Here is a 25,370-nt window from a genome sequence, read left to right as displayed (position 1 = left end):
AAACCGAGAGAATGTATTACCAATAAACTCTCACTAAAAGAACTTTGATAAATTGTAGTTGTGGGAGAAAACCATCTCAGAAGGAAGTTCTGAAATGCAAGAAGGAATTATACAGTCATTGTCTTACACAAGATGATGGTATCTTCCTCCAGAAATGATGCACTTCTAGCAAGCAATTATGGTAAGAACAGGTCATCTCAATTTAGTCTGAGATACAGCTAAAAAAGAAAGATGGGTTTTGGTTTTAAAGGACCGGTCTACTTCAGTTAGTTCTTAAAGTATAATTCTTCAGGGTTCCCAGTGGAAAGCCTGGAAGTATTTACAGAAACCTCTCCTACTTCCTGGGCCCTGAACTCCAATTTTTGTTCCTCCATACCCATGAAACTGCCTAAAACTCTGCTTTACCCATGTCCCCCAGCCACAGCTTTTCTCTCGGCTTCTCTGTTGCTCAGCTCCTCAACCTCTAGACCACTGCTTACTAATCGGTAAATGCCTCAAAGCAAAAAGCTATGCCAAATGTCAGGCCCACTTCTAAGCTTACCTTCTTTATAGTCTCTTAAGTCTTCATTGCCATGTCATCTAATTGTTTTAAATTGATTTTTGAAACTATGTAACCATCTTTCCTAATTGTTTAGCTCCAGGGCTGGTCTGTACAAGCTAGTCTGCCACAGCCTGAATCGGAAGTGTCGTTCTGGACTTTGCAGAGGACAAAGGATAAATTGAATGGGAATATATACCTCTTGCATGTTTCAAATCTTTCATGGTGGCAGTCAACCAGGAATATAGTATTTGTCTTTGATTTTCTATCTTGACAGGGTCCAGATAGTTTCAAGGCCTTCCACTTGTCCCTTACTTCATGGGTCAGAGAACCAATATGAAGGCTCTCCCAGGCGCTAAGAATATTTATCCCACATATATGGTAAAGAACTGAAAAAATAATCAAAAGGTATACAAAAGACTCATGCCAAAGCTCCTTTTATCACTTGTCCTAAGCGATTTCCATTCCAGCCAGAATATCAAGGTGGCATGTGGATCTTCCAGGTGTTAGTGTCAGCTCACACCTCATATGAATCAATCTTTGAAAAGTCTGAGTATTTCCTGGGGCATCGTGATCGAGCCCTGTGTTCGGCTCTGTGCTGGGTGTAGAGTCTGCTTAAGATTCTCTCTCTCCCTCTCCCTCTGCCCCTACCCCCCACGCTCCTACCCGCTTGTGCTTGCACCCTGGGTTCTGGGATCGAGCCCCACATCGGGCTCCCTGCTCAGCAGGAAGCCTGCTTCTCCCTCTCCCACTCCCCCTGCTTGTGTTCCCTTTCTCACTGTGTCTCTCTCTGTCAAGTAAATAAATAAAATCTTTTAAAAAATTTTTAAATAAGTATATTACCACCATTTATTAAACAACTAAATACAAAAACATAAATTTAAAAATATTTTGCAACCTAATAAGTTAGCTTGTTGATTACATTCAGGCATTTTACTGTGTGAGAGAGAATATAAGTCTACAAGGGCAGGGAATGTTGTCTGCTTTATTCACTGTTGGATCCTAGTCCCTAAAACAGAGCTGGACCAGATGGGAGCTCAATAAATATTTGCTGAATTGAATTAAGTTGACATTCAGTCTCTTCACAAATCGAGTTTCCTGTTTCCTGTCAGTTCTAGAACAGTCAGCACGGTGCTGTGCTGACCCATCTTCCTCTTCATTGGCTCGGCTCCAGCTCTCAGGGCTGGGTGGACACACAGTTGGGGGTCTGGGCCATGGCAGAGCATTAACCACCATGCTTAGGTTTGTGCTGGAAGGAAAACTTGTCTTCTTACACAGAAGGACTCGCATTCTCCAACCTGAGACTCTATGTCCGACTGCCCTGCCCCCTCCCCTGTGCCCAGACACAATAAGAGTGGTTGCTGCACACAAACAGCCGAGTGTGACCCGTACAAGCCGTGCAGATAATGCTTGGGGTAATGGCGCCCATCGATACGGAGCCTCAGCCTACACCTGTAACTGCATCCCAGCATGCAGTGTAGACCCTGTGATCAGTAGATGAAGTAGTCAATGGCATAGTTGAATATTCTTATTGGATCTCTCCTCCAGTTCTATCTCAGTTTTAAAATATATTTTCAAGAACATACTTTCTGGATCTTTGAGAAATTTCCTCAAGCAGAAGAACCTTCAGTTATGGTACCGATGGTCATAAGCAGGCAGACTGGACGGCTGCAGCTCTACCCCTGGGAATACAGGATGATAGGACCCTCTAGAACCCAGTCTTCTGAATATAACTGCCGACCAGCTTTTCGGGCCCTTTTGTTGGGAGAGGAGGAAGAACTCTCCCTGGCCACAGTGCTCTGGGCTCCACCAAGAAGGTTTCTGCCTCCGTCCCTGAACTGGCAGTGGGATTGGTCTGCCAAATTCTTCTCACTGGCCAAGAAGAGACCTAGTTACAGATTTTTACACTATCCTCCTCCAAGGAAAATCCTTGAAAGTCATTTTAATTCTCCGGCCAGTCCTGGAAGGTTCATTCATTCATTCATTCATCCATTCATTCATCACCTACCATTTAACCTGCACCCTCCCTTCTTCCGCTACACTGCGGCGAGGAAACCATGCTCAGCCCCCACCCACGCTCCTGCAGCCCACATCCCCGCGAAGGCCTGCTGGATCACTTCTGCCTGTGGTTCGCCTAGCAACCCCACGACCTCCGTCACCAGGGAGACGGGAATGCGCAACCAGCACGGATGCAGACTCTCCCTCCAGACTCAGCGTGTTTTCACACAGACGGTGCTCACTTCAAGAGTAGGACAGAGGTGCCTGGGTGGCTCAGTCGGTTAAGTGTCGGACTCTTGGTTTCGGCTCAGGTCCTGATCCCATGGGTGGTGAGATCAAGCCCTGTGTCCGGCTCCATGCTCAGACGGAGTCTGCATGGATATTCTCTCCCCCTGCCCCTCCCCAGCTCACGCTCTCTCTCAAATAAATAAATAAATCTAAAAAAAAAAAAAAAAGTAGGACAGAGGCCAGCAACAAACTGAATCAGAGTTGTTTATTTTTGTTTTATTGGAACATAGCCCAATCTGATATAAATATTAATTTATCAAATTCTTCTTCATTTCATAAATAAATATTAAGTTAACAGACATTTTACAGAATGTTGCGTTAAATAAGGTTAAAGTACATATTTATTTTTGCCTGGAGCAAACTGGAGGAAAATACTTCAAAGATCGGGTATCTGAAATATGTCTCAAACACTTTATTTTTATGCCTTCTGCTTGTGTGAGGTGGTAAAGTAGTAGGATGCCTGAAATATCTACTTTGCCTCTGAAGTTTAAGTCTACGGATCATTAAGGCCCCACTGCTGGTTGGCCCTCATTCTTATTGCAAAAGAAAACATTCTTCTTCTCCTCCAAAATCTTTCACTACAATAAGTCAGTTTGTCTCAACTTTCTGTTGTCCACTCGGTGTTTATGGCACCAAGAAACACTTGCAGGTGGTCTAGGAACTTTTCTACTCTCCATCTTTCTCCTCCACACCTTTTCTGTGAAAAGAACAGACAAGAGGTATTGTAGGAAACCTGTCAGTTCTTGTCAAAACAGGCACAGCCAGACAAATATACTTAAGTTTCCACCAAATGTCTTTAACTTACTTTTTGGAGGTCTATGTGTTGTTTTATGAAAGACAAGTTTTGGAATAGTTTATCCACAGCCTCCCCTTGTGCAGTTCGGTTCTTCAGTATGTCTACACCCTGAAAGACTTCTTCAATGCACAACTGGTGCTAAGTGAGGAAAATTTTTAAAAATATAAATAATCAAAACAAGCTATCGGGGCACCTGGGTGGCTCAGTCGTTAAGCGTCTGCCTTCGGCTCAGGTCATGATCCCAGGGTCCTGGGATCGAGCCCCGCATCGGGCTCCCTGCTCCGCGGGAAGCCTGCTTCTCCCTCTCCCACTCCCCCTGCTTGTGTTCCCTCTCTCTCGCTGTGTCTCTCTCTGTCAAATAAATAAATAAAATCTTAAAAAAAAAATTAAAAAAAAAAACAAGCTATCAAAATTTGGTCCAAAAATTTAGACTTTGTTTTGTGGAGTTTACACAAGTTCCTTTCTCCCAAGAGTATTTCGCTTGTTTCTTTTCCAGGTGGGAAACCACCTCATACTGACCTATAATTTCTTCCTTTTTTTTTTTTTTTTGTAAGATTTTATTTATTTATTTGAGAGAGAGAGAGAGCACAAGCGGGGTGGGGGTTGAGGGAAAAGGCCAAGCAGACTCCCCCCTGAGCAGGGAGCCGGATGTGGGGCTCGATCCCAGGACCCTGAGATCATGTCCCGAACCGAAGGCAGACGCTTAACCTCCTGAGTCACCCAGGCACCCTGAGCTATAATTTCTATAAGTAAATGACATTTATATAATTACTGAGGGGTTTGACAAATGATATAAATTAAATGCTTAATGAAAAATAAAGTGTTTAAGAAGTATAATGCAACTATATTACTGATTTACCTCACATCAGAGTTTCCTCTGACAGTTCTGGCTGGTAATTTTATTCTATTTAGACTAATGATATCACATCTTTAACATTTTAATATGACCATGACATACTTCAAAGGTATACAATTCTATTAGAGTTAAAATCATTTAAGAAATGACAACATAGGACTTCACTGTATATTTTAATGTCTACTGACCATAATTCTAATATATAACGCTAAGTTGCTAGTACTTTCAGAAAGACTTTAAAGTGAGAAAAGCCAAAGATAGAGGTGAATGGAGACTAGGAGGCACCTCTCACCCAATATGGAATTTTTCTGGAAAGAACGCTTGATATGAGGCTCTTTGAGATGGAGAATTGACAACATCAAAAAAGGGCCTGATCCACTTGCTTAATGGATTCTACTTAATATTGTAGAGTCATTCCTAACACCATTCCCAATATTCATAAGCACATACATTCACATCCGCATACATAAAAACAAAATAGATGAAATTAAATCATTCCAATGTTAACTAATGCTTTGTAGCTTAAAATACGAAACTGATTCATGCAATTGTTTTGTCAAATCATAATTTAACTTACATTTTTATGTTCAGGAGTAGGAATCATCAGGTTCTGAAAAGGAAAGGAAATACATTCATTTTTAACATATCATAAGATTCATAACTTTTAATATAATGCTTTCTAGTAACATGGTTACCCATTATATATTACTAACACTCATAATTTCATTATTAATAACAGATCTTTAAAAATCAACCACTGCCAATGATTACCCATGCTTTTTAAGTAGGAATCAAGAAGAAAATTACCCCATCGCCTATCAGCAGAGTTCGATGAGCGGAGAGCAGTGTCAAAGTCTCTGCAACCAGTCTATTCATGGTACTTTCTACAGCAGTAACAGAAACATAGGCAGCCCCAAGAGCTAGCAAACTCAAATGCAGAAGCATTCTCATAGCTGTCAAGTGCTCAGTGTTTGCCTTGGGCAAAGAAAGTGCATACTACAAGATTGCATCCCCAACCAATTTATTCTCTATCTTTGAGGAAATGAATAATTTCTAACAATCAGATAGAGAATACCTAATAATGGCATTTCATAATACAAAATGTTTCCAATGCCTTGTATCTTAAAAAATAATTTTACTTTTATCTTTTAATAATTATAAAGATCCCTACGCCCCCCCCTTTAAAAACATTTTGTATTACAAAGAAAATCTTTGGGTTGATTCATCATTGCCTCACATTTGCATTTCTTAAAACCAGAAGATTGAATTTCCTCTTAAAAGATGTGTGTAAAAAGGAGAAGTATAATGCACACCACTAAATTTTATACCAGGATGTATAAATATTGGGAAAGTCTTTTTCAGGTTGACAAAATTCTATCACCGTTGTTACTAGACTGATCTGTCTTAAAAGGAATTTAAAAATACTTATGGGAAGATGGTGATTAGAGCAGAGACCATCAAAACTCAGCAGGGTCAAGTTCACTGGCAACTATGTTAGGATCCTTTCTGTTGCCAGTGACCAAAACTCTAACCCCAACTGGTTGAAGCCAAACAGGGAATTAATTAGATCATACAACCAAATGGTCCAGGGTAGAGGCTCCTTTATATCTTGCTTGCCTTGGTGATTCTTCCTTGGCTCTGTTGTCAGGCAGCTCTCCCACTGTGGTCCCAAGATGACGTCAAATCTCCTGGATCTGTATGTATCCTGTTCCTGAATAGCAGGAGAAAGAAATTTGTGCTTTTCTGATAGCTCAATCAGAAGTCCTAGAATTCAGCTTCCTTATGACAAAGGACCTCATGTTCACCCTTGAATTGTGGCGAGGGGTATGGGTTATACCGATTGGCTCTCCCTGTAGCTGGAAGCAGGCTTCACCCCACCCAAGTTGCTAGCTGGCTGTGCAAATCAATGGAATGTACAAGATGTGACACAACAGAGATGGTGGGACTAAGTAAACTACAGCATTGAATGACCTGTCTAAAGGTGGAAGATGTTTCTCAGATTCAGCTGATTGTTGCCATGTGACACCCTTGGACTTCTGTTGCTAGATCATCCCAATTTTTAAAGAATTCAAAAGCCTGATTATTATGTATAATCTCCTGATTTTTAAATGCTGGCAATTCATATTAAAAAAAAAACACAACGATATAGGGAACCATTGTGCAGCCTCTGATTTGCAGTGTAACTGTAGGTCAAGTGGGAGGGCTAGTTATTAAAAAGCCCCTTCTATTCAAAATAATATTTCTCCTAAAAATATTTTATTACGGTAAAATACACATAACATAAAATTTAACATCTCAACCATTTTTAAGTGTGCAGTTCGGTGGTATTAAGTACACTCACAATGTTGTACAGTCCATCTTGCAAAACTGAAACTCTATGTCCATTAAACAACAGCTATTTCCCCTCTCTCCAGCCCCTGGCAATCATGCTTCTACTTTGTGTCTCTATGAATGTGACTATTCTAGGTAACTCATATAAGTGGAATCATATGGCATTTGTCTTTTTGTGACTGACTTATTTCACTTGAGATATCTTCAGGATTCATCCACATTGTAGCATTTGACAAAACTTCCTTTCCTTTTTAAGGCAGAGCAATATTCCATCATATGCATATACCACATTTTGCTTATTCATTCACCTGTCAGTGGACATTTGGGTTGCTTCCATCTTTTGGCTATTGTGAATAATGCTACTATGAACATGGGTGTGCACAATTATATTTCTTAAAAATGTTGTCATAATTCATTAACTTTTCCTCTGTGAGACTGATCTCCCAAACCTGACTTCAAACTCTCTCATAGCAAAGACTATAAAATAATGTATTTAAAAGACCTTTATTGGGACGCCTGAGTGGCTCAGTCGGTTAAGCGTCTGCCTTCAGCTCGTCATGATCCCAGGGTCCTGGGATTGAGTCCCACATCGGGCTCCTTGCTCAGCAAGGAGCCTGCTTCTCCCTCTGCCTGCCTCTGTCTCTCTCTCTCTGATAAATAAATAAAATCTTAAAAAAAATATATATTAAAAAAAATTTTTAAAGACCTTTATTAATGTAAAACTCCATACAAAAGTTTATTATTTTAATCTCCTGGGCAGAAGGAGAACTCCAAGTAATTTTTGTTGATATTGCACCCACACGGAAGTGGAGCATCATCCCCCTGAAGTGTGGGATACACAGTGACTTCATTTTAAAGAATACAGTGTGGGGCGCCTGGGTGGCTCAGTTGGTTAAGCGACTGCCTTCGGCTCAGGTCATGATCCTGGAGTCCCTGGATCGAGTCCCGCATCGGGCTCCCTGCTCGGCAGGGAGTCTGCTTCTCCCTCTGACCCTCCCCCCTCTCATGTGCTTGCTCTCTCTCATTCTCTCTCTCTCAAAAAAAAAAAAAAAAAAAAATCTTTAAAAAAAAAAGAATACAGTGTGGGGGGCAGCTGGGTGGCTCAGTCGGTTAAGTGTCTGCCTTTGGCTCAGGTCATGGTCCAGGGGTCCTGGGATCGAGCCCCGTGTCCAGCTCCCTGCTCAGCGGGGATCTGCTTCTCCCTCTCCCTCTGCCTGCCACTCCCCCTGCTCATGCTCTGTCTCTGTCTCTCTCTCTCAAATAAAAAAATACCATCTTTATTTCTTTATTTTTTTAAAGATTTTTATTTATTTATTTGACAGAGAGAGACACAGCAAGAGAGGGAACACAAGCAGGGGGAGTGGGAGAGGGAGAAGCAGGCTTCCTGCGGAGCAGGGTGCCCAATGCGGGGCTTCATCCCAGGACCTTGGGATCATGACCTGAGCCAAAGGCAGATGCTTAACCATTTGAGCCACCCAGGCGCCCCAATAAATACAATCTTTAAAAAAAATAAAGAATACAGTATGGGAAGGAGATTATAAGAAGAGGAACTTTGCAATGGAGAAACCTGACAAACCTCAACCAGGAGACCAAGGTCAACATCAACAGTGATAAGTTAAGTTAATAGCAACTACTCTTAACATGATGTAATGAGAATGGCATTTTATCTCTGTGGTCTTCCTCCCCAAACCCGGTAACCTCCATCTAACCATGAGAAAAACATCATACATATCCAAATTGAGGGAGAAAATGCCCAGCCAACACTCCTTAAAACTGTCAAGGTCATCAAAAAGAAGCAGTGTCTGAGAAACTATCACAGCCCAGAGGAGTCCAAGCATGGTGACCAAATGTAATATGGTATCATGGGTGAAATCCAGGAACAGAAAAAGGACAATAGATAAAACTAAGGAAATTCCAAAAAAACAGTGGAGTCTAGTAATACTTGTGCCAATGTTGGTTCCTCCGTTGTGTCAAATGTACTATAGGAAACTGGGTGCAGGGTACACATGAACTCTCTATAACATTGTTGCAACTTCTGCAACTCTAAAACTATTTTAAAATAAAAGTCACCCAAGGGCTCTGGGTGACTCAGTCGGTTCGGCTCAGGTCATGATCTCGGGGTCCTCGGATCGAGTCCCGCATCAGGCTCCGTGCTCAGCGGGGAGTCTGCTTCTCCCTCTCCCTCTCTCTCTGGCTCCCCATCCCTGCTCGTGCTCTCTCTCTCACTCTCTCTCTCAAATAAATAAATAAAATCTTTAAAAGAAAACATTGCAAGTTGAGAAAAGCTAATGATTGCTTTTACTTTCATTATTAAAAAGACATTGCATCCTGTAAATGTCATGCATTCAGGACCTTTTCACTAGACTGTGAGCTACTTGAGTAGAAAGATTTTATTTAATTAACCTTTTTGTCCTCAAGGACTAGCCTATTATTGTAGGCACTCAATGTTTGTTGAAAAAAAAACTGAATGAATAAGCAGGTACGGCTGTGTTAGTTGAACAAATTAATGTGAATACTGTGGAAACTCAAGGAGTCTATTCCCTCAGGCTGGGAGCCTGAGGTAATAGAAAAAGCAGACTCCTAGAAAAAAAGATAAAGCAAAACTTTAAGACTCAGCTGTAGAGACTAAGTCAATGTGAACTACTATGGCATTTTTAAAAACCCACATTATTTTAGGAGAATAGAAAATTAGCAATCAGTACTTGGAATTTTTATGAATTACTAGTAATTATGTAAAAGGATTTCGAATAGTATTGAAAAGTTGTATTCGTGGGTAACATCCAAACTTTTGCCCAAAAACCTTTATCTCTATTAGCGGCTTCCAAATTGGCAACATATTTTTAAACATACTGATAGCTGTGGTTTTTACTAACTGTGTAGTCATTTAAGGTCAAATGACTTTTCTATGAACTGATTCTAATCAATCAACTGGGCATAATGCCACAAATTTTTTTGTGGTGACTAAATGTAAAATGATAGCATCTCTTTCTTTCTTTCTTTCTTTCTTTCTTCCTTTCTTTCTTTCTTTCTTTCTTTTTTTTTTGACCCTATTCTAACCTTGATGCTTTCAATCCCCAAGCATATCTTTAAAATAATTCTTTTTATTGAATAAATAACATTACAGAAAGAAGAACACAGAACTTCCTCCCTCGGCATAGCAACTGTCAGTTTTTTGATGACTTCTTCCGATCCTTACTAACACATAGATAGCTTCACAGAGTTGTAACCAATGAATACGTGCCACTTGTGTTTATCTTTTTTGCTTATAAATACCTCTCTTTCATGGATCTACTTATTGTTTTAAAGGTTACCTGCTATTAGATGAAATTGGTATCTACAGCTCACTTCACCATTTGGATTGTTTCTAGTCTTCCACAACTATAAACAATGCTACCAGAAAGTTCTTTGTATAATTTTTAAAAATATTTCCTTATGCCAAGGAACTTGTGTGACCATTTTTACAGCTCTTGTTACATTTTACCAGATCACCCCTCTGAAAATATTAAATGGACAAAAAATAAATCCCTTGCATTTTTAGTGTTTTACAACTTACAAAGCACTTTCACAAACATAGCTTTGTTTAATCCTGCTGTCAGCACTGCGGGATAGATTTTTTTCCTTGAAAGTTCTTTAGCACTGGGGTTTAATCATTTTGCTGATGTAATGAGCAAGAGGAACCCCCATGAAAGGTGGGATGCAAGAAGCCGAGGTAATCAACTAGATTGATAAATATGTTGGTAAGCCTAAATAAATAATGCTGGTTAAAAAATAACTTATTTAGGGGATTTCAAGACAATGAGGAACACAAATAGTAAACAATTATAATGTGGGAGATACAGTGATCAGAGTTGATGCATTTTATTTTTCTTGTGCTGTTTAGAAATTTCCTGATGATATTAAATTTAGGGCAACCCTTTCAGGTACCCTCCCTCTTCGGGAACTTTGTACTATCCCTCAATAAATTTTACTATCGCTCGATTAAAAAAAAAGATATTAACTTTAGATTTCAAAATAGGCATGTGAAAAATATAAGAGGAACCACTAAAAGAATAGGAATAGAACGTACAACTTCCAAGCCAGTAGAATAAAACAAGGGCCAAAAAAAAGCTCAATCAATCCAGAAACCAGGAAAGGAGAGAAAGAAGCAAAGAAAAAGCACAGAAAGAGATATGAGAAATACATCCAAATTTATCATGAATCACAGTAATAAAAACAGAGTAAACTCATCTATTGAAAGGCAGATACTGTAAAATTCTACCAAAAATCGTCTCTCTGCTATTTTCAAGAGATATACTTCACGTAAAATGACGCTAAAAGGTTGAAAATCAAGGGATAGAAAGATATACTGGACAAACAGTAATCAAAAGAAAGCTAATGTATCAATATCAATACCAGAAAAAGAATTTGTGTCAGAAAGTACTATACAGAAAAAGAGATTCACTAGTAAGTATAAAATAGTATCTCATAGTAGATTTATTTTTCATTTCATTAATTATGATATAAGCAAAATAAAACATTTTCCAGTAATAGCTTACTGAGAAATAGGAACTTGACTAGTTTGCTTTTTCAGTTCTTTTTATTTTAGGGATTAATCATTTTTATTGCAGTTCGTTTCTACCCCCTTCCTCGGGTTGTTCTCTTAGTCTTATAGTTTCCTATAAAACTGTTACAAAGTTGAATTTTTTTTGTCATGGAATCTGGCTACTTTGTCATGTCAATTTTTTCTTCAGTTTGCTGTTTTTTCCTGAAGTATTTTAAAGTAAGTTACAGAAAAGCATGATGCTCCATCATTAACACTTCATATGTATCTCAAAAAGGAATCATTTTCTTACATAGTAAGATACTGTCGCATCAAATATAATGAAATTAACAATAACAATTTTTTAGCATGTAATTTGTGGACTACATTCAAATTTCCCTATGTATCCCCCAAATTCCCTTCACATCTCTATGTGCAAACAAAGATCCAAACCAGGACCATATGTTGCATCTTTTTTTAAAATAAAGTCTTTTATTTTATTTTATTTTATTTTATTTTATTTTATTTAAAGTTGGGCTCTGTGCTCAGCACAGTCTGCTTAATACTCTATCTCCCTCTCCCCCTGTTCTCCCCCTGCTCTCTCACTCTCTCTCTAAAATGAATAAATAAATCTTTTTTAAAAAGTCTTTTAGAATCTACAGCAGTCCTTGTTTTAATGACACTGATCTGAGAGCCTGGGCCAGTGTCTTATAACACATTCCACCTTCCAGATTTACCTTTTCCATCCTTGTGGTGCTATTTTTATTTTTATTTTTAAGATTTTATTTATTTGACAGAAAGGGACACAGCTAGAGAGGGAACACAAGCAGGGGGAGTGGGAGAGGGAGAAGCAGGCTTTCCGCTGAGCAGGGAGCCCGATGAGGGGCTCGATCCCAGAACCCTGGGATCACGACCTGAGCCCAAGGCAGACGCTTAACGACTGAGCCACCCAGGCGCCCCTCTTGGGTGTTATTAACCTAATCCCAATTCCTGTGAACTGGAGGCTAAGTGTAAAAGTGTGATTAGATTCAAGTTAATTTTTAAAAACCAAACACATAGGAAATAATATTGGGTACTTCCTGGTAAGGTGACAGTAGAAGAATATAGTCAATGGTATTGTAATAAGTTGTATGGTGACAGATGGTGGCTATACTTGCGGTAAGCATAGCATATAGTATAAATTTGTTGAATCACTATGTTATACACCTGAAACTGATGTAACATTGTGTGTCAGCTATACTTGAAAAAAAATCACAGCAGGAGACGTATAAAGTCTGGTTGTCTCAATCATTGTTAATTTCTTATGTTACTTTGGGTCATAAAATTCTCCTTTAAAAGTGGGGGTAATTACATTCTTGGGCTCTACTTTTATTGCTGCCAGAAAGATATAGATCTTCATCCACCTGAAACTTATCCAGTGGTAAGTTAAATAAGATACAGATTTGCTTTTTTCTTCCTATTGATATCCAAGTATCCAAGCAATGCAAATGTGTGGTGGTAGAAAAAAAATGGCCTTGGTGGTTAAACAACTGTTTACATTTGTCAAAAGTCATGAAACTGTACCCTGGAAAAGGGAGACTTTTACTGTATGTAAATAATGCTTAAATAAACTGACTTTAAAAATGGGCTCTAGGGGCACCTGGGTGGCTCAGTGGGTTAAGCATCTGCCTTTGGCTCAGGTCATGATCCCAGGGTCCTGGGATAGAGTCCCTCATTGTGCTCCCTGCTCAGCAGGGAGTCTGCTTCTCCCTCTTCCTCTGCCCCTCCCCCTGCTCATGCTCTCTCTCTCTCTCAAATAAATTAATAAAATCTTTAAAAAATTTTAAAAATGGGTTCTAATCTTTTCTTATTTTTAAGATTACATTGTTCATTACATAAAGCATTACTGTATATTTTCAACCTGTTGTGTTCCATTAGTAACTTAAAATATGTATTATGATAACTGATGCTTTCATGTTTCTTCCTTGGTACAGCAAGAGAGTACTCACTGGCTTTCCCCACTTGCATCCTTTGACATGAATATTTTAGCTTATGTATTAAGTTCTGTAAATGATTGGGGATTATGTGATTGGAGGCCATTTCCTACATTTTTCTGGATCAATAATCCAAAGTTTTTGTTTTGATTTTAATGTCTTCCACTATTGTTTTGTAATTTCTGTCATTTTTCCTGTAGGTCTTGCATGTGATAGCCCTCCATAAGTTGGGTTCCAAAAAGCAATATTCAATCATTGTTTCTCTTATTTTACTTAACATTTTTTATCATACAAACATTAAATTTTTTTAAACATACAAAAAGCGGTACATACTTAATATATACAACTTGATGGCTTTGGAGGTAAGTATGCACCACCAGTGACACCATCACTATAGTCAGTGCCATTGGTATATCCATTATTTCCTAAAGTTTGCACCCTCCTTTTTAACTTATTTTTGTTTATGTGATAAGAACACTTATCACCAGATCTACCCTCTCAGCAAATTTTTAAGTACACAATATAGTATTGTTACACAATATAGTATTGTTAACTATAGGCATTATGGTACAGGACGTCTCTCATTGTTCATCTTGCATAACCGAATCTCTTATTTTAAAGGTGTCTGTTCTTATGGTGGTACTCAGAGGAATGGATTTCTTTCACGTCATATTTGCGTAACATTTTATAGTTTTGTAACAGCATTTGGCTTTTGGTCTACAGCAGTTCCCCAACTTTTGATCTTAGACACCTACACTCTTAAAAATTACTGCGAACCCCAAAGAGCTTTGATGTGAGTTATAACTATCAATATTTACTCAATTGGGAAATTAAAATTGAGATTTTTTTTTTTAGCACAAGAAATATACAAGCACACATTCTATCAGCCATCATTGCGATGGCGTCACCATACGTCATGTGCGTACATTACAGAGCGAAAGAGAATGAAAAACGGAGGGACGTCTTTATATTCTTAGAAAATAGTTTTGACATTAGCCGACATCGCACTCCCTTTCATCCCAGGCATCCCAGGATCACACTTTGATAACCACTGTTTGTCACAAGTGTTTGCCGTCCTCAGAGTTAGGGCTTAAGGCTGCCCCGCACCCAGCAAGGAGGCGAACTGCCCGACCACCAGCAAAAGACCCGGCGGGCTTGACCGGCTCCCGGAAGCCAGAGCTGCGCGCGCACCGCGAGCCTCCGACTTCCCGGCGTGCCCCTGGCCTGCGGCGTAAATGCACGCTGGCGCTAGCGACCCACGTGACCCGCGGGGAGGCCGCGGCGGGAATCTGTGAGTGCACCCTGTTTGCGGGGTCCTTGGGTCTGCGATTCGTGTCTACCGCGGGCGGCCCCGGCCCGGCCCCCACCCCCGCTCTCGCTCGTCAGGCGGGAAGGAAGCCGGTGTGGGAGGAAGAGTTCCAGCCAGAGCCTTCGCTCCTGCTTGGAGCCTCCCAATTCGGAGACTCGCGGGTCCTCACGGCCGGTGCTCGCCCTGCTCCGGCGTCACAGCTAAGTCTCGGTGGGACGCGGCTTTAGGCTCCAGGTGTTGAGAAAAGAAACATTTGCAAACATGTCCCGGATCGAAAAGATGAGCATTTTGGGCGTGCGGAGTTTTGGAATAGAGGACAAAGATAAGCAAATTATCACTTTTTTCAGCCCCCTCACAATTTTGGTTGGACCCAATGGGGCGGGGAAGACGGTAAGTCCTCAGGAGCCCCCTTCAGTTTACGGGCCGCCGCATCTTGCGAACTGGAGAATGAAATATCTGGGGAGCGCAGAATAATAAGGACGAGAGGGGAGGCGTTCCTGTGGCTCAGCTTTCGGGGGCCCCAGGAAGTGCGTGGGCGTCCGGTGGGGCCCCGGCCCCTGGGCGTGGCCTGGTGTCGCCTGCAAGCCCCAGCGACCTTAGGAGGCGACCAGTCCCAGCCTCGTCAGGGTATCCAGGCTTGTTGGGTGCACAAGGTTTACTTGAGAATCCCGCGCGCTCACTCAGCGAGCTTACATTCTTGTACGAAGCCTTTTAGTCTGCACTGTTGTTTTTTTAAACACTCTCCTTGCTCCCAAAACATAGCATTCACTTCCTGGCAGTTGTCCCATTATAGGAATTACTTAAAAAGTTATATGATAAACATAGGACCTTCTGAGAAGAGTTTAGGACTCTTACCTAGTCATAATAGAAAATTGGAGCACAGCTTATTTACTTTGACTTTTTAAGGCCCAGGGAATGTTTAGAAATTTGAGTTGGACCCTGGAGTGGCATGCAGTTACGGGAAGAGGATAGCCAAGAGACTGTCTACTTTTTTTTTTTTTTTTTTAAGATTTTATTTATTTGACAGAGAGAGAACAAGTAGGCAGGGAGAGGGAGAAGCAGGCTCCCCGCTGAGCAGGGAGCCCGATGTGGGGCTGGATCCCAGGACCCTGGGATCATGACCTGAGCCGAAGGCAGCGGCTTAACCGACTGAGCCACCCAGGTGCCCAAGAGACTGTCTGCCCTTTAAGGGTGGCTTGAGAGAAAGCAGGGCGTTGTCTGTGTAACAGAGAAGACTAAACGAAGCAAAAAGGATACAGAAAGAGAGGTTTCGAGTTGAGCATTGAATGCCACACTCTTGTCTACTTGTGCTTATGTGAAAAAGTTACTTATTGAATGCCTGTTGTGTACCTAGAATTGTATGAAGTGCTCTACTGGAAGGGAGACTGGCATAGTGTTTATGAACATTAGCTGTCCAAATACATATAATTTGCTTCACCTTTTATTAGCTGTGCGACTGGGCAAGAGTGAGCCAAATGCATTGTGCTTTAGTTTTCTCATAAAATGGAGATAAAGTTTTCTACAACCTAAGATTAATGTGAAAATTAAGTGGTTAATGTATGTAAAGGTGGGTGGTTAGTAATATGGGCACATAGTAAGTCCTGTGTAACTATTAGCCATTTTTTAAAATTTAACTTTAAAAAGTTTTGGCTTTATTGGGGTGTGATTTCATATATAAAATTGTAGGATATTTAAAGAATATATCGGGGTAATTTATTCTTATTTTCATTTTTTTAAAAGATTTTATTTATTTGACAGGACACAGCAAGAGAGGGAACACAAGCAGCGGGAGTGGGAGAGGGAGAAGCAGGCTTCCCGCTGAGCAGGGAGCCCGATGCCTATGTGGGACTCAATCCCAGGACCCTGAGATCATGACCTGGGCCGAAGGCAGATGCTTAACCATTTGAGCCATGCAAGCACCCCTTTATCGGGGTAATTTAATGTACTGTACATTGTGAGAGGATCCCTCCTATCTAGTTAATTAACACATCTATCACCTCTTTTTTTTTGTAAGAATATTTTTAGTTTTACCCTCAGCAAATTTCATTTATACAAAAACGGTGTTATCAACTATGGTAACCGTATTTTACATTAGCCATTGTTATTATTAAATTAGTTTGAAAGGTTCTAATTGGAAATAGAGGACTTTTTTAAATAATAATTTTTTATATTAGTATACCTTTTTAATTAAGTTTTTCCATATTACAGGTTTTAGAATATCAAATTTTATCTTACATCTTTTATAGTTTCTGTAACAAGTTAACATTTTATGATAAACTTCTCTGGTTCTCTTATTACTAAATAATACAATTTTTTATTTTTTTTAGACCATCATTGAATGTCTAAAATATATTTGTACTGGAGATTTTCCTCCTGGAACCAAAGGAAATACATTTGTTCATGATCCCAAGGTAATGGTGCTAGTGAACTTAAGTTGTTTTTTTTAAGATTTTATTTGTTTATTTGAGGGAGAGAGAATGAGCAGTGGGGAAGGGCAGAGGGAGAGAGAGAAGCAGACTCCCTGCCGAGCAGGAATCCCAATGTGGGGCTCAATCCCAGCGCCTGGAGATCGTGACGTGAGTCGAAGGCAGACGCTTAACCAACTGAGCCACCCAGGCGCCCTGAACTTAAGTATTTTCAAAATAAAATTTTTATAATTATAAAAATGATAAGGCTTATTGTAGAAAACCTGACAGTGGAAAAGTATAAAGAGATAGGAAAATCCACACAGTCTTAGCACCCAGTGACAACCACTGTTGACATTTTCATGTATTTTATTCTCCTGTACATATGGTCTTACATAGCTAAAGTCATACCCTAGTTTTGCATTCTCATGTTTTTTTCCCACTTAACGTTACCATAAGGTCCCCTGTCATTAAAGAATACATTAAATTCTTAATCTAGGTTTTTGGCATATGGGTGCTTCTTTTATTCTTTATACTTTTTGTATGTCTGAAATATTTCCTACTTAAAACGTGTAACCTATTATGAACATTTTTAATAGTTGCATAATTTTCTTACATTTAGATTGCTTTTAGTTTTTCGTTAAAATGTGCCATAATTTAAGTCTTTGTGTACAAATCTTGGAATTACAGTGTTTATACCATTACTGAGTGTAAAGGACATAGATTTTCTATACTACGTATTTTGGCTTACAGGTTTTTCTTGTTTTATATATATAGTGGTTTCATGTGCTTCTCTCAGTTACCCACCAGTCCTCCTTAATAGTTTGTTGTATATTTCTCAGGCTTTTTTCTGTTTATAAAAACATACTTGTGTGTGGATATAAATACACTCAAATGTAAATATTTCAAAACACCGGTAACATTTTATACTATTGTGTGAATCAAATTTTTAGTGACATGCTACACATATGTTAATATATATACGCACACTTTTTTTTTTTTTTTTTTTTAAAGATTTTATTTATTTGACAGAGAGACAGCAAGAGAGGGAACACAAGAGGGAGAGGGAGAAGCAGGCTTCCCGCGGAACAGGGAGCCCGATGCGGGCTCGATCCCAGGACCCTGGGATCATGACCTGAGCTGAAGGCAGACGCTTAACAACTGAGCCACCCAGGCGCCCTATACGCACACTTTTATTTCACTGGTTTTAATTACTAAAATTACTAATCCACTGAGTTTATATTGTATAGTTTATTCAGTTGACCCCCTATTGGTGGTCATTTAAGGTGTTCCCACTTTTATATGACTAAAGGTAACTGTAATTGTGAAAATATTTATAAACTTTTCTTTTAGAGATAGTAAAATCATTTAGTACATTGAGCCCTCTGTGCAATGACAATTTCACGCCTTCTGTTTCCTTAAACCTGCAATCTGCTCTGTTCAGTTGATGATCTTGCCTTGTAATTTATTGAAAAATTAGGAATCGGATAAAAAGTACCTCATTTTCCAATCTTCAAATCTTCCAAACTACCCTTCGTTTGTACCGGTACTGTTTTTTTCTTTTGTATTAAGGGTAAATTGTTTTCTGTTTTATCCAAAGGCAACCAACTGTTCTTGGAGGCTAGAACCAATCAGTCCCTTTTGTCAATGCAAGCGTTTTGCTTTGCAGTTACCTTCTTCTGTTTTAGCAGTTTCTCCCTCTTCATAAGATCATTTATATCAGCATGCTCTGGTAGCTCTAGTCTACAAACAAACAAACTCTCCCTTTACTCCAGATCACCTTCTGGCTACTACCTCCGTTCAGGCTTATAGCTCAGTTCACAAGAGTTGTATGTACTCATCGTCTTCGTTTTATTGCTTCCCATTTTGTCCCCAGCCTGCTCTGTTCAGATTTTCTTTTTTCCCCCTCACTAAAATTGCTGTTATAAGGCTGCCAATAATCTTCATGTTGCCAGATAAAGTGGTCATTTTGTAATTCTCAGTAACTTCTCAGAAGATTTGATACAGCTTCTTATTCCGTTTTTAAAAAACATTGCTCTTGGCTTCCGTAGCACCATTATCTCAGGCCTCCTTTTTCACTGGCCATATTTTAGTCTCCTTTACTGAGTCTATTTTTGCCTTACTCTTCTTGGGTGATCTCATTCATTCTCATGGCTTTAAGTACTGGTTATGTGCATATTATTCTTGATTTATATATTTAGCCCAAACTTCTTTCCTAAACTCTAGATACATATGTCCAGCTTTTCTTTGGATATTTAATGGGCATCTCTTTAACGTGTTCAAAACAGAACTCGTGGTTCCCTGTTCCCCCTATTCCTCTCACGGTCTCAAGTCTGGTACTACCTCCATACTCTCCGGTTTAATAAATGATATCACCATCCACACATTTGCTAATGCCAAAACCTGTGTGTTATCCTTTGATTGATTGCTTTATCTCCCCCTGTTGCCAGTTGATAAGCAGTCCGTAGTTAGTCTTTTCAAGTATGTCCATGGATACTTACCTGGCAAGGGAGATACCATGATCATGAAGGTGGTTCTCCCAGGGTAAGGCTCATCCATTGCACTAAAATATGTCTGGAATGTGTCCCTTTATTCCAATTTTAGTATATGTGCTGCTGAAGCGAGCACTTGTCCTTTTATTCCATCTTCACTGATCCTTTCCCAGTCTAATCCACCTTCCTCTTCCCTTTGAGTTATTCTGATAGTCTCCAAACTGGTTTTCCTGCCCTCATTCTCAGAGTTCTCTTTTCCACACAGCAATCAGAGTCACCTTTTAAATACTCATTCTAGAGGGAATGAGTTGTTCACAGTCTGGGAGTAACATTCCAGTTAGTGTTAATACTAAGTGCAAAGTCCCTTAAGTAGATGCATGCTTGATGTGTTCAAGGAATCACAAGGAGGAGCAAAATGGTGAGATGCCTGGTAGAAAATTAAATCAGAGAGCTAGGACTAGGTTCTGCAATCCTTTGGGTTCTGTTTTCATTTAAACAGGAATCTTTTGGAAGAAATAATGCAGGAGAAGCGCATGGTGTGTATTTTAAAGCAATCAGTCTGGCAGCTGAGAGAAGACTATTTGTAGGTGGTAAGGGTAGAGACTAATAAAGGAGATTTTGTGATAATCCAGGTGAGATGTATTGGTGTTTTGATTAAGGTAGTAATGGTAGAAATGCTGAGAAATGCTTGGATTTGGGACGCATTTTCAAGGGAGTACCAGCAGATGAGTTGATGGTTTGAGTAATGGTGTATAAGAGAAGTAGAAGCATCAAACATAACTTCAAGTTTTTTGACTTGAAAAATCAAATAAAGTAGTGTCGCTGTTTATCACAATGAGGAAACTCTGGAAAAGGACATTTGGGTGGCTCTGGTTTAAACGTGTGAATCTGGGATGTGTGTGAGATACCCAAAATGTCCAGTAGGCAAACAGAAGTATGTCCAGGGGAGAGTTCCGAGCTAGAGAAAGAAAATTAGGCATCATTGATGTATACAGTTATCTGTAATTTTAAAGCCAGATGGGCCCACATAAGGAGTGAATATAGAGGAGAGATGGGGGATTTTTTTTTTTTTGAAGATGTTATTTATTTGAGAGAGAGCGAGCGAGCACAAGCAGGGGGAGCGGCAGAGGGAGAGGGAGAAGCAGGCTCCCCGCTGAGCAGGGAGCCCCATGTGGGACTCAATCCCAGGACCCTGGGATCATGACCTGAGCCGAAGGCAGATGCTTAACCAGCTGAGCCACCCAGGTGTCCGAGATGGAAAATCTTAACTAGAGCACATTAACATGTAGAAATAGGGACAGGGAGGAGGCACCTGCCAAAGATGCTAAGGGAATAACTGGCAAAGTAGGGAAAACTTGGAGAGGGGGGGTGTTGGAAGACAAGAGGATGAAGTGTTAACGAGAAGTTAAGAGACGTCGGCTGTGTCAAGTATGTTCCAGCTCAAGTCAGGAGGGTTCGGCTGCGTGGAGGCCAGTGGTCATCTTGACAAAAACAGTTTCAGTAATGTGGAAAAACAGGAGATAAAGCGAAACACAGAATTGTTTTATGAGTTTGCTTTGAGTGGAAGGAAGGAAGTAGCTGAAAATGTTTGCAGGATCAAGGAGAGTTTTGTTGACTATTCTTGTTTTGTTGTGTCTTACGTATTTTCGTTGTTTTTCTGGATGTTTCTGTGTTGATTGATGCTCTGGCATCTCTGACAATCTCAGTCTGTCAGTCACCCATTCCCCTTCCTAATGCTTTTGTCTTTCTAGAGCTATTTTTCTCAGCTGTCTGCTCATGTCCTCCCTCTGATTCTTCTGGCCTTGGTCGTTTAGTTTTCCTCACTACCCGCTTTTCAGCTGCTCTCATTTCCCAGTTCTGAGCTCCCACCCATACTGTTTTGTTCATCAGCTCTTGTCTCTTGAGTCATTCATACCTGCTGTTATGGAGGGAGTCATTCCCCTCACCTGAATTGCCCACATCCCCTCAATTTTCCCATCCTACTATGTTCTTCTCATCATTTCAGTTCCTCTTATATATTTGGCTTTTCTTTTCTTTTCCTTGCTTTAATTTGTCCCTGCACCTAATACTGTTTACCTTATCTTAAACACCTGAGTTTTTTGGCTGCTCCTAACCAATCTTTCTTACCTGTCTTCAGTTGTTTCTCTCTTCTTAGGAACTTTGACTTCCATATTGCTCCATTTGCTTACCTTCCCCCTTTCTCCTCTACTTGTTTCAAACTTGTGACTACCTCAGTCCCCCATTCATTCTCTGACCTCATTCACATCTCTTCAGTTGACCTGAACCCTCAGAAGCTCAGCTCTGTTGTCTGCATCTCATTAGCTTTGTTTCGCTTCTGGTTGATACTGTAAATTAACCAGATGCTTATTTCTACAGCTGTTTCTTTGTCACATATCGCTCCCATATATGTGTTTTTAAGCACTATAGGATTTAACTCATGTGGGATAAATATGGGATAAAGCAAATATATGGGATAGAGCATTTCTAGACTGATAGAAATGACCCTGGACAGAGGAAAAAAATTGATGCAGGAGAAGTGATAATTGCAGAGTTAAATCCTGGAGTAGGCAAGAAGAGAGAGGATCCATTGCTTGACTGAAGGAGTTAATAGGAGTACAAGCTGTTTATCTATTGTAAGAGGATGGCAGGCACAGTATATAATTGTTAAATTTAGAGGTGAGAGAATAAATCAGTTGTCTTTGGATTGTTTCTATATTCTCAGTGGAAAAAAGAAGTGAAATTGTTGGCTGACTGTGGGAAAAGGGGTTTATAGAGGCTTGAAAAAGTGTAAGGTGGTTTTTAGCTCAGAGGTAAGTTGATTAGGGAAGTGTTACAGGGTTACATGATGGTGTCATTCGGTCACTTGAGGTTTGTGGGTGAAAGTTTGTAAGAAGACCAGTCATCATGGTTGTGTTTTTTCTGTCTAGTTCAGCGGCTCAATGGTAAGCACTGAGCAAGTTGGAAAATTGGATTTCATCAAGGGATGAGTAAATTGGAAAGTAGCATTTAACCCATTGCCTGGTAAATAGAGTGAAGACAGTGAGAAGCAAGGAATTGACTATATTCTTAATATATTTACTTATTTGATCAATCCCCATGTTTGTAATGAATCTCCCGTCACTGTAGTAGAGCTCCCAACACCCCAGGCTGGACTGATGCTACCCCATGTGAACGCCCTCCTCACCTTGCTTGGGCTCTAACTCCTCATGCTGGTCCCCTCACATGGATGGTTTCCCATCCTGCTTTGACTTCCCATGCTAGATCACCTCCCCATTTCTCCCAATGGGTATCTTACCCTTCTCAATCTCTGATAATCTTTAGGTGGACTCTTATAGGGATGTCCTCTCTCATCTGGAATCTGAATTATCCCAGCACACTTTCCTTCTTGTGGATTCCCTCCTTAACATTGTCCGGCTCTGAATTCCCACATTGTTTTCCCCCAGTGTGGACACCTTCCCCTTGAGCTGGCTCATCCCTACTCATGGATGCCCTTTTCGTCCTGTTTGAACTCTGACACCCTTGGACTATTGAAACCCTGTGGCAAGCTGTCTGCCCATGTGGACACCCTTCTCAGCCTATGCAGTCATCTTGCTCTAGGCTGAGTTGCCATGTCCCCCCACCTTCAGCCAGCATGAATACATACCTTCTTCTACCCTATCTTATGGTTTTCCAAGTAGATTGTTTGGAAAGGGAAGGGCTTAAATTGTTTTGTTTTATTCTTTTGGATAGAAATGGTTCTAAAATGTAGTATTTATTTCATTGCCTTAAAAAATCTAAATTACTCCTTTTTTTAAAAAAGATTTTATTTATTTGTCAGAGACGGGGGTGGGGGGAGAGTGCGCTCAAGCACAAGCAGGGGGAGTGGCAGGCACAGGGAGAAGCAGGCTCCCCACTGAGCAGGGAGCCCGATGCAGGACTGGAACCCAGGACTCTGGGATCATGAGCTGAGCCGAAGGCAGATGCTGTAACCGACTGAGCCACCCAGGTATCCCCTGAATTACTCCTTTTGAAGAAACTCTTCCTTATTATGCTCACCAGCAATATGGTGATTGAAATGCTACAAGATAGCCTTTGCTTAAAATTCTCCTTACTAATTTAATACTTGACTGGTAGCTAAGTCCTAGAAAGGTAGATGCCAAGGAGAATGAATGTTTATTTGACCTGCTGGTAGGGCATGTTTAAAAAAATTAACTCATTTTCTAGTACATAGATGCATAATTCCTTTAACTACTGTGGATTAAGACCTCAGCAACTACTTTCCTTGAGTTGAAATGATAGCATCAAGTCCCTGGGCTTTCAAAGCTGAATATCAACATCTTGTCAATTCCTCACTGACACATCTATATCTCAAGAGGCAGCTCCTTTTTTTGTTTAAGTTGTATGTTGTTTTTTTAAGTTCTACAGTTTAAGTATAGTTGTTACAGTGTTATATTAATTTCAGGTGCACAACGTAGTAATTCAGTAGTTCTCTAGGTTGTGCAAAGCTCAGCACTATCACTGTAGTTAACATCTGTCATCACCCTGAAATGTTATTGCAGTATTATTGACCTCATTCTCTATGCTGTACTTTTCATCTCTGACTTACTTATTCTGGAAGTTTGTACCTCTTAATCCTCTTGAATCGTTTCACCCATTCCCCTACCTCCCTCCCCTCTGGTGACCACCAGTTCTCCATATATATGAGTCTATTTCTGGTTGTTTTTTTTTATTATTTATTTTGTTTTTTAGATTCCACATATAAGTGAAATCGTACAGTATTTGTCTTTTTCTGACTTATTTTACACGTAATACTCTCTAGATCTATTCATGTCGCCGCAGATGGCAAGATGTCATTCTTTTTTATGGCAGAGTAATATTTCATCATATGTATATACCACATCTTCATCTGTTCATCTATAGATGCACACTTGGCTTTTGTAAATAATGCTGCAATAAACATAGCTGTGCATTATTATCTTTTCAAATTATGTTTTCATTTTTGGGGGGTAAATACCCGCTAGTGGAATTACTACATCATATAATATTTCTGGTTTTAGTATTTAAGGAACCTCCATACTTTTTTCCACGATGGTCGCACCAATTTACATTTCTACCAAACAATGCACGAGGGTTCTCTTTCTCCACATCCTCGCCCACGCTTATTACTTCTTGCCTTTTTGATATTAGCCATTCGGAGTGGAGTGAAGTGGTGTCTCTTTGTGGTTTTGATTTGCATTTCCCTGATGATGAGTAATGTCGAGCATTTTTTCATGTGTCTTTTGGCCATCAGTATGTCTTTGGGAAAATATCTGTCTATTTGGGTGCTCTGCCTCTTTTTAATCTGATTATTTGGGTTTTTTTGGTGTTGTATGAGTTTTTTGGATATATTTTGGATACTAACCTCTTATCAGATATACCATTTGGAAATATTGTCTGCCATTCATTAGGTTGCCTTTTTGTTCTTTTGATGGTTTACTTGGCTGTACAAAAGCTTTTTATTTTGATATCCCATTAGTTTATTTTTGCTTTTCTTTCCCTTACCTGAGGAGAGACATATTCATAAATATGTTGCTAGGGCTGATGTCCTCAAGATTACCATGTTTTCTTTTAGGAGTTTTATGCTTTCACGTCTCACATTTAGGTCTTTAATCCATTTTGAGTTTATTTTTGTGTATGGTTAAAGTAAGTGGTCCAGTTTCATTGCTTCACATATAACTGTCCAGTTTTCCTATCACCATTTATTGATGAAACTATTTTTTCCCTATTGTATATTCCTGTCTCCTTTGTTGTAGATTAATTGACCATATAAGCATGGGTTTATTTCTGGGCTTCTATTCTGTTGATCTGTGTGTCTGTTTTTGTGCCAGTATCATCCTGTTTGATTAC

General features: G+C 39.9%; 2 protein-coding genes and 1 pseudogene across 2 annotated transcripts in view; 2 read left to right on the top strand and 1 right to left on the bottom strand.

The window, feature by feature from the left end:
• Positions 1 to 3,023: 3,023 nt before the first annotated feature.
• On the bottom strand, positions 3,024 to 5,555 carry IL5 (interleukin 5). The gene is made up of 4 exons (XM_032425347.1): positions 5,284 to 5,555; positions 5,054 to 5,086; positions 3,630 to 3,758; positions 3,024 to 3,521 (listed from the first exon to the last, which is right to left on the bottom strand). The coding sequence occupies exons 1-4, from the start codon at positions 5,425 to 5,427 to the stop codon at positions 3,423 to 3,425; spliced, it is 405 nt and encodes a 134-aa protein (XP_032281238.1). The 5' UTR covers positions 5,428 to 5,555; the 3' UTR covers positions 3,024 to 3,422.
• An 8,997-nt stretch (positions 5,556 to 14,552) lies between these two features.
• RAD50 (RAD50 double strand break repair protein) overlaps positions 14,553 to 25,370 on the top strand; it is an 83,662-nt gene continuing 72,844 nt past the window's right edge. Inside the window, exons 1-2 of the mRNA XM_032425195.1 lie at positions 14,553 to 14,998; positions 16,936 to 17,019. Of these exons, the coding sequence (XP_032281086.1) occupies positions 14,870 to 14,998; positions 16,936 to 17,019 (213 nt within the window). The 5' untranslated portion in view covers positions 14,553 to 14,869. The remainder of the gene's footprint in view (positions 14,999 to 16,935; positions 17,020 to 25,370) is intronic.
• Positions 19,507 to 19,656, top strand: LOC116645342 (annotated as a pseudogene).

Source organism: Phoca vitulina, unplaced genomic scaffold, assembly GCF_004348235.1.
Source record: "Phoca vitulina isolate PV1807 unplaced genomic scaffold, GSC_HSeal_1.0 scaffold32, whole genome shotgun sequence".
Lineage (NCBI taxonomy): Eukaryota > Metazoa > Chordata > Mammalia > Carnivora > Phocidae > Phoca > Phoca vitulina.
This window is presented reverse-complemented; position numbering and strand designations above follow the sequence as displayed.

Bases quoted from the DNA above. Each gene is read 5' to 3' on its own strand.
- IL5 (XM_032425347.1), bottom strand. From the start codon at position 5,427: ATGAGAATGCTTCTGCATTTGAGTTTGCTAGCTCTTGGGGCTGCCTAT. The intron at 5,087-5,283 runs GTAATTTTCTTC...TTTCCTTTTCAG, and splicing joins CTCTGCTGATAGGCGATGGG to AACCTGATGATTCCTACTCC. The intron at 3,522-3,629 runs GTAAGTTAAAGA...TTCTTTTCACAG, and splicing joins AACACATAGACCTCCAAAAA to AAAAGGTGTGGAGGAGAAAG.